At 43.5% G+C, this 9842-nt stretch overlaps 1 protein-coding gene across 1 annotated transcript in view; it reads right to left on the reverse strand.

Annotated features, from left to right (window-relative positions):
* Positions 1-6966: 6966 nt before the first annotated feature.
* The window catches only part of STK33 (serine/threonine kinase 33), a 53198-nt gene continuing 50322 nt past the window's right edge, over positions 6967-9842 (reverse strand). Inside the window, exon 12 of the mRNA XM_006905677.2 lies at positions 6967-7179. Within this exon, the coding sequence (XP_006905739.1) occupies positions 6967-7179 (213 nt within the window). The remainder of the gene's footprint in view (positions 7180-9842) is intronic.

Here is a 9842-nt window from a genome sequence, read left to right on the forward strand (position 1 = left end):
TGTCCCTGAGGCCTGGGAGGCTTGGGGGCATTAGGTTACACAGAGAGGACACTTTATGCTCATCCTGTTTGGAGGGCCCGGGACAAGTCTGGTCCAAGGTTGGCAATCCTCTCCTGTTCCTCGCTGCCACTCCGGCAGCAGCTAAGCCGCTAATGCATTCTCTGGCAAGCAAGCCTCTGATTCAGTTTGTGCCTCTCCGCTCTCTGTACATCTCAGGGATAATTAGCAAGACAGACACTTAAGGAAAATGGGTCTGTCTTCTCGGGTATTCTCAGGGCTCTGTGCCTCAGACCCAACTCGGGCATGTCAACATGCTCTCTATCACTCCCACTGGCCTCACATTGGGAGAGGGCTCTTTTATGGTTACTGAAAGTCCACCACAAGGACATCGACAGGAAAATAAATGAGCTTCAGGGATGCACTGTCATTAAAGACTGTCTTAAAAAAACTCAAACCGGACGGCCCACAAATCCTTGCCAATAGAATTTGCTAATAGGAACATGATGTGCACCCCCCACCACCACCTGATGGGGGTGCCAGTGTCCAGAGGACTGGGGACAGCAGGCCACACTCGGAGGCCCGAGCTCATTTTGGTAAAAGACCCAGATGAACTAGAATGAAGGGCCAAGAAACATGTCATCTGAGGAGTCGTCCAAGGAGATGCTTAGATTGGTGAAGGCTCACGGGGATGAAGGGTTCATCTTTCATCCCTAAGGGGCCATTATGTGGCAGAAGGAGTTGACTTTAAATAGTTCCAGAGGGACCAGTGAGGAGCAGATGTCAGTTGATATGAAGACTTTTCCAGCACTTGCGTGTTTTCAGAATGGAATTCACGTGCCTTTGTCATTCCCCTCCGGGCAAGCAGAGTGTACTGCAGACATCCCTGCTAAGGTTAAATATGAGGGGTGGGGAACACCACAGTGCTTCATGGTCAGCAGTGAGCAGAAAGTTGGTGTGAAGCTTAAGTGGTTGAATGACTAAGGTCTCACGACTAAGTTCTATCCTGATGAGAGGAAGGGTGACTGTTTCTGGAAACAACACTTGTAAAAAATTACCTATTTCAATGGGCTTTGGGAGCTTTCCCACTAGAAGCCTTTTCTTCCAAAGTTCAAAACAGCAATGAGGACCCTGCATAGGAACTCCCCCTTTTCTAAAACCAAGTAGCAGACAACAGACTGAGAGATGCACAGCTCAGGCAAGAGGGCTGGAACCATCCTCGGCTGCTGGGCTTCATTCCAGGGCAGAAGCTTCCCCTGTCCTGCACCAAAGAATGGGTCTGAGCCTTCAGAAACAGTGTGCGCTGTCAGTAGGACAAGAAAACAAACATTGCTCCACCTAACATTAAAGGAGTAAGCGATGGCAAAAGCTAGAGGCACACGAGAGAGGCGAGGCAGAGAAATGCTCCAGCAGCTCACTTCTGAACTCCACGTTTTCAGCTGCACAGCTACACAGGCCACTGGATGAAGAGTTGTGGGAAATGGAAATACTGTAGTGATTCTTAACCCCCAACTGCCCTGCGAGGGGCATTACGGCACTTTGCTCCTGGTAAGCATCAATCTATCACGTCCACGCAGGCAGGTCTGTCCAAACCTGAGGAGGCAACGGAGCCTCTTTTCTCTCTTTGGACAAAAACATATTCAAAGGTTTCTAACTATCCTGACAATGAGTAGTCAGAGCATTTAGAATTTATTTCTACTATGCAAAGTCCTTCAGAATGCAGCTCTCTCCCTGGTATGGTTGGGTCTTGCTCAAATGTGTCAATACACAAAATAATCTTACTCTGTTATGAAACCTCAAGCCCCAAACTTGCCAAAATTCCCGCTCTAGGATTTTGCTGGGAGACAAAGGTATTCATGAGCCACTTGCTTTTTGAAAGTCTGAGATCAAACTTTATAGCAGACTCAGGCCTACACTACAAAGGCCTTGAGAGGCATCAAGTGCAACAGCGACACCCTTGAGCCCGCTGGCTGGGTTCAGATCTTGGTTCCGCTGCTTCTTAGCTGTGTGACGTTGGACAAGTTTCTTAACTTTTCTGTGCCTTAATTTATTCCTCGGTCTATATAATAGTACTCACTTCACAGATTGTTGTAAAGATTAAAAGAATACACAGAAAGTGCTTAGAATGGTGTCTGGCGTGTGGTAAGTGCTCTGTAAATGTTGCTGCTATTGTTACATAATGACCTGAAGAGGGGCTTTAGTTAAAAGACAGATCCCTTCCAGCTTACAAGGGGACTTCAATTTCTAGTAAACTCAATGTAAACCAATGCCTGGAACAGGAAATACTGGCTTCTTCCTCAGGGTCTGGGGAGGGTGTCAGTTGTTCTCCATTTTCCGCCTGCCTTGCCCCCACGTCAGACTGAAAATGCTGGCTCCTAGGACCTGGTAACTGCCCCGGAGATGGAGACAACTTTCTGTGCGGATGAGAAAAGTCTTCCCTAAACAACATCTTGCTGTCGGGATCTTGTCTGCAGAGCCTGACCGAGTGGGAGGGTCAAAGAATGTGTCTGAGTCTCCCAAGAGTGAAAAGATTTATGTAACCTCTGTATCAATGCCAAGGATATGTATGATCTGAAGATGCTACAGAATCTAGTGAGGAAAAGTCTATACTGAAGGAGGGGGCCGCCTGGTTTCTGTGGGCCGGTCCTCTGAGCTAGGCCCAGAGCCACTACCTGTTTTGGGAAGCAGTTCTCTGAGGTCTTCACCCTGTATGCATTGGGCCCACCTACCATGTCCGGGATGGCACCAGGCCATCAAGAGGGAAAGTCTCTAAGATAGCCAGAGGTGACATTGCAATGGCCCTATTAATCTTCCCAATATTCCACTGTCACATGTGTGCTGCTGCTTAAAGTGAGGTCACTGGGGCAGTGGTGGGAATCCCCACCACTCCTGCTGAGAACTGCTCCAGATAATTTAGGGAAATGTGGAGAACTGACAGAGAGGGAACAGAGTTAATTATACTAGCAACTGAGGAAGGCAGCCACAAAAATGCAAGACAGACACTGAATATGGTCTTCCTTTGAAGAACAAAGGCAAAGAAAATTGGCTCGCCAATGAGAATTAAATGATAATGTTCTGAACGGAAATCAAAACCAATTCTAAAGCTAGCTCACTCGGAAAAATATAAGATCCTGAAGTGTAAAACTGAACTACAGTGAGACCTTTGAATAGTGAAAATTTTACTTTAAAATGCTTTGTAAGCTGATTTTAGCGCTTGTGGAGATGAAACGCACACACAGTCCAGGGAGTTGGCTTCAGATCGCTTGTGCCTCCTGGTGCCACAGGTTCCTCTGGAAGCCTCTCATGTGCCCTCAAGTCCACAGCCAGGGCACAGCAAGGGCAGCTCCATCCCAGGCTGTTACAAGTCAAGTGTTGCTTTCTTTAGGCTCCCACAGGCCATGGTCAAATTTAAGACCTAAATACAAACCTCCTGGGTCTGGACACTCTCAGACTCAGTGGGGCAGTGCTAGATTTTGCTCAGTCTTTCTCAGTCAAGGTTCTAACCCCAGAAACAGCTCCCCTGCCACCCACTCCCTCAACTCCTACTCAGGTGCATCAGTTTGTTTCAGGAAGAACTTAGGTTTTCTGCTCTTCACTTTACTGGCTTTTAGAAGGGGATCGGCAACCACAGACAGAACTGCCCCAGGTCAACAACAGTGCAAAACTGACAAAGGATCCGAATCACACTGGATCCACGGAGGAGCCAGACGGTACACTCGAATGGGGTAGCTGAGAGTTTAACAAAGAGGCTCTTTATAAGGATGCCAAGAGAGTTTAGGGAAACCCACAAAGGAAGACACAGTACCCCTAACCAATAGCCCCTGGTTTTGTCCTGAAGGGGCAGGGGACAGGCTGGGAGAGAAGGCTCCTGGTAGGAGCTGAGGCCTATAGAAGGAAAATGCAGGAAACTCCAAGCAGCCCAGCACAACGGCCCTGGGGGATTCAATGATTGGGCCTGGCTCTGTCACCCTGTGGTCGCCTTTTGGTGTCTCCCACTGACAGAATCCCCACAAACCCAGAGGCAAGACAGCCTGTTACTACAGTCCTTAGAGATCAGCCTCCCTGGGCGGAGGGCAGAGCAGGCACGATGATTCTGGAGGGGCAGACGGAAAATAGCCCGGGGGCATTTCCCAGAGGCCACCGCTTCTTGGTCTCCGGCCAAGTGCAACCTTTATGGGACACAACTTCCCTGGCCAATTTCAAAACTGCTTACTGCTGGGAATGCATGTTTGAACAAAGCCTTTATTCTCTATTCCAACAGCAAGGCTGGAATTTAAAAAGCTTCATTTTCAAGACTTGCCGCTTTTAATTCGTCTAACCTGGAACTTACATTTTGGAGTCAAATAGAATTATTTAAACAAAGCATTTCAGAGATAAGCACAAAATGTTTTGATTTTTGGTCCCCCTCCTTTCCTCCTCCCAACACCACATAACATTCCTCCTCAAAACGTAAGGACTTTTCTGCGGCCAACTCTTAAAATCACAGCCTCTCTCAGCTTCCATTTCCCCGGGTCTTTCTTTCTCCGGCTTGTGTCTTCATCTGGGTGTGCTTGTGTATGGGCTGCGGGAAGGGCTAGTTTTGCCTCAGACTGGCCAGGAGTCACCAACGGCTCTAGGAGGGAAGTCCCTCCTGCTTCTGGATCTGGTAGAACTATGTGCCACCATCCAATCAGTATTCTTTATTTATTAGACACGCTTTGTTTTTTCTTTCTGTCCCCTACCCCAACCCCTCTTCCTTTCTTCTCTGATGTCTTCTACTGTTCTCAGCTGAACTTCTACCGAGCCCCAAACCTGCATTTATCTCTTTTATCATATCCCTCCTGCCTTGACTTGTCTGTTATTTTTAAGTTAAAATGTGGACCAGCATTTGCATTCCTTGGAAATAACACGGGCGCTGTACTGTCCTAGACTGTGTCCCTCTGGGTCACTACAAAGCCCAATCCTCCACGCTGTAGTGCACAGGAGATGTCAGAGTGACTGTTATCAGTGCCTCAGAGTTGGCCTATCGGTCACTGAAAACCAATCTGAAACAGAAGAGTTACTTTTTTCACAGCCATGAAAGCAACTGGAGAAAGCAAGGCCATATATCCCGATATTAAAGAGGTACAACAGTTGGAAAACCAAGCTCAGACATGGCCTGGCCCAAGTTTGTCCCATACAAATAAATAAAAATAATATGAAAATCTCCTTTAGGAAGAGTGAGCCAAGTCTCTATCAAAATGATTCTACGTAAATAAAATAAAGGTCTAGACAGAAGAGAGCTAATTGAACTCATTTTTATAGTAGCAGGACAGTGGGTCTGCTTACTGAGCAGAATCACTAATTTAAGACCAAAGGAAAATGTGGATAAAAATTTAGATAGTATTCAATTTAACAACAGAATTCTCTGTGAGACAAAAGGCTATATCCTACTATGCAAGTAAGAGCATTTTTAACATAGGGAATATTCTATTTTTAAGCCCAGGGGATGAACAGAATCAAAACCACTGTCTTGGTTGGCTTTTCTACAAGGAGATGAGCAGCCAGCTCTCCCTTCTGTTAACAGGAGCACCGGGAGGGAAGGGAAATCACCTAGCTAACGAGGCTGGGCTTCTCAGCAAGTAAACAGAACCTGATCTTCCAAGACTGGCTCACTAAACCCAGTGAGAGAAGGCTTAAAGCTTCGGGAGATGGTTTACGGGCTCCTGAGAGGACTGGAAGTAATAATCAGTAAGAAAGAAAGACCTTGAAGCAGCCATGTCAACTCCAGTTTTAAAATAAAGTCTAGACAATTTAAACCAGATATGCTTTGGCTGGCAGTTTCCCCAGGGGAAGCACTTTGAAGGCACTAAGAAAATACTGGCAGAACTACTAAGCCAGGGGTGACACATGTCTATGCTATCTTTGACCCATTCAGCAGCACAACAGTGTCTTCCAAGTTAATTCAGGAAGCATATCTATTACCTTTAGCCACTGAGTAGATGTATGTGCAATTAGTACATGCTCAGCGGGCCAGGTGTGGGTCATTTTGGAGGCCTAAATGGCAATCCCATGGTGGGGGCGGGGGGGAGGGTGCAATGAAACTAGGTTACCACTTTGTAAAGGTAAAAGCAAATGCAAATGGTTTCTTTAGAATTTGTTTGGAAGGCCAAGCGAAGTATCTATTCACCCAGTTTGACCTGGAATGGCAAAATTATTTGCCCAGGTGGAAGAAGATATCCATAATACTAAGAGTAATGATGTATTTTCCCCTGTATCCAGCCTCATCACCTTCCCCAAAGATGTGTACCTCCCTTTGTAGCAGCAGGCCAAGCTTATAATTTGCATAGGGGCTTAGACGACTTTATTATATTCACTTCTTGTTAACATATAAATTAATATGCATGGGTAACATCTGTCTTTTATTGATTCTATCAATACATTGGGAATTTAGCAGCAAGTTAATGGCAAGCAGTTATAAAATCTACATTTAAAATAAGTTGTCTTAAACAATCTATAGCACCTACAATCACAAGAACACATATGAATGGATGAAGCACTTTCTGCTGTTATGCCTATAGCAAGTTGCTTAGTAATTTCCTAATAAAAGTCTTCTAGTGCAAAGTGCACATAATTATTAGGAAACTCCATTTTTGTCTCTCATTTTCCCTTATATAAACAATTGTGCCTAAATCTAAGAATGTGAAATAAAACTAAGCAAGTCCGCCCACAGCCTTGATCTGAGGGCATCTGATCCTCTATAAATGACCCCTGAAACATCTTGATTTCGGCCACAGCCTGCCACCACGCCGATCGGAGGCTGTCCTTTAACACCGCATTGCTTGGAGATAACTGGTTTCAATTTTAAACTGGTGCAAACACACCACGGGGCTGGGTGGAGCTAAAAGGCTAAACGCTTGGCATAGTACAGCCCTTTTCCCCTCTTACCCTCTCATTTTAGCACTAGGAAACACAGCTCTGTTTTCGTACTATTCGGCATTGGAGGGGACCTTAGGGCTTCTTTTTGGTTCTCGGCAGGGCAATGGATTTAGCAGTGCTTTTGGCTGCTGTCCTTTGATTTGAAGTCACAGGGGATTTCTGGATTTCTTCCTTGACTCCGGCCTGAAGGAGTCTGCTAGATGGGGAATTTGAATAGCTCATGTCCAAGCTGTCCATGTTTTCCTTCTTACTGGTCACAGGAAATTTCTTTTTATAAGCAGCGAGCTAGAAATAAAAGGCCTGAATTAATTTTCAGACACAAAGTAATATGTATCCTTCAAAGAAGCATGCGCTTACACAACTGTCCAGGATTTGCAAGTTGAGCACTCTCCAGATGTGAGATATAAACTCATCACATTGTAAAATTGTTATTAAATGCCAAAGACAGCTCCTCTAGCACCCTCAAAAAACCAAAATTGTTCGGTGTTTGGTGTAGAGCAAACTCTCTGCACAATTTCAGTTCTACTGCCATGCAAAATGAAAGTAAATGTCTGGTAACATTCGCATAGGGAAGTCCACTCGGACATAACTGTGCTCATTTCATCTTCACAGATTTCTAGACAAGTTTTGACATTTGTATGGATACCCTGACAAGCACGTCATGATTATTCTTTCTAATCTGGGTACAAAGTTGCTGCATAGGGTCCACTCTTCACATTCTCTGCACTGACTGCAGGGAATGGCTTCTAGTCCCAGTGACACCACTTGGGCAGGTCTGTAGACCTCTTGGAGTCTTGATGCCTCACTGTTAAATGGGGAAAATGGTATTTTCACATATACCACATGAGTTTATTGTGAGAATTAACTAAGGTGGTGGCCTTGAAAGGACTTCATGAGCTTTAAAGCACCAAAACAAGTAGAAGGGATTTTAAAAGGCAATTGTATTTTCTCAGGTCACCTCACCCCACAGTGGGAGCAACGGTCTCTAAACATGTCATGAGTGAAGCAGAGTCCATTTTGACCTGAGACGCATTCTAGAAGTGATCACTTCTAATTAAATGAAGCAGAGCACAGAGTTCTAAAAGAGCAGAGAATGTCTCAGGAGACCTACACAAGCAGGATGGGGGACGGAACGTGGGGGTATAGACATAGAAAGTTCTCATTTACACAGAATGACCTGGGAAATGGAGTCATAAGTTTTAATTCTCTGGTTAACTGAAAGTTAGCGTACATATGAGTTAAAAATACAGGTTAACAATTTTCAAAGAATGTGAAAAGATTACACGTAACACAAAACAAATAAACCTGGTGTTTCTCTGATCACTCAGGCTCTCGTGAAACGAGTGACTATGTTTTATACACAGCAGTAGCACTTAATATATATTTGTCCAATGAGTAAATGACCTCCCAGGGCTGAAGCAACACTTCAGATCATTTCATGATTTTTGGTACCTATATTTCAAGAAGGAGAAAATTTACCTGATGTCTGCTTGTTGCAGTCAGCCCTTAAATGTGTGCCTCTCTAGAATACCACTTATGTATGACATGTATGACTTTATAACAGTGTATGCTAATTCTTGAGCTGGTAATTTTGTGAGTTGAAAAATTAATTTGCATAAATTTGGAAATGGAAACAGGTCCTTTTCTCCACAGATTTTTTTTCCTAAGAAAATTTCTGGTCGCTTCTCTGTGTAGTCTTTCAAGAAACAGAGAAACCTAAAGTGCCTTAGCATTCAGTAAAATAGGTTGTAGCCTCTCACTGAAAACTCCTTCTCTTCTAGTATCTGGCTGAAGATGAGTTGCCTTGTTCAGTACAGTCCTGGTCCCAAAGACATGAAACCTATCTTGGAAATTTTGATTCATAAAATTGTAATCCGCTTGACATACAAATCCTATTAAAAGATGAATCTAAGTGTAACCCTCTCTCTTTTGACATTTCACCTCTTGATTTGTCACTCAAATCATTGAGAAAATATTTTTTAACATGTCTGCTACAACTAATATTCTATACAATAGGAACAGAGACACAGTTGTTTTCTTTTTAATGCATTCGTATTCCTATCTGGTTTACTGTTCCCATTCTTCTTCATTCTCCCATTAATTAATGTACTTGAGTCATCAAAATTATGCTCTTACCAGCAACATATGAGTGACTTTTATTTCATTTTCAATCTGGTATTTAATACATGTTAAAACTAATATAGTCAACCATATTCTAATTAAGCTCCCAAACTGGCCTAAAATGGGTTGCACTGAAACAAATCACATTTGTTCCTTTACTCTCTGGAAACATCAATGCAAATCTACTTACCTTTATGCAAATGTTTATTGCAAACGTTTACAAGCTTCTGTGTGTATGTGTGCACCCTGTAAAATATTATGTGTGTGTACTTTACTATTTTTCTTTGCTAATTTGCAGTTTCATTAAGTTTAGGAATCAGAATTGTAAGAGCTTTCCTAAAGACCAAGTCTCTCCTCTTAAATGTCTCCTCATTGAAACTGTTCTCTGTAGCTAACAAAACATGGATGCAGGCTGGCCCTCATGAGGCCCTTCAGGAAGAGCTATAACTTTCTTCACCAAGAGCCAAATCCCTCACCTCCTTGAAACATTTAAAAAAAAAAAAAAAAAAAAGGCAATTTCTATCTTCCAGGCTTTTCTCAAGGAACATTAACAAATCTTAATTTTTCAGGGATACAGATTTTTAGGTTATAGATTATCTAAATTTTCAGTCTTTCTTTTCTCATAGTTGATAAAATTCCTTAGAGACCTATGCTGTCACCGATGCAATTTGAAAGTGTTATGAGTAATAGACAAAGAAATGAAAAATGAAATTGCCAAGGCTATAGGAGTTACTAAGATCTTCCAGGTCATGAAAGGCAAATAGAAGGTGAAGAGCTCCCATTAGATTGTACAAAGGGAGAAAGATGAGAGAGGAATTTCAATATTC

The sequence above is a fragment of the Pteropus alecto genome, unplaced genomic scaffold (genome assembly GCF_000325575.1).
Source record: "Pteropus alecto unplaced genomic scaffold, ASM32557v1 scaffold461, whole genome shotgun sequence".
Lineage (NCBI taxonomy): Eukaryota > Metazoa > Chordata > Mammalia > Chiroptera > Pteropodidae > Pteropus > Pteropus alecto.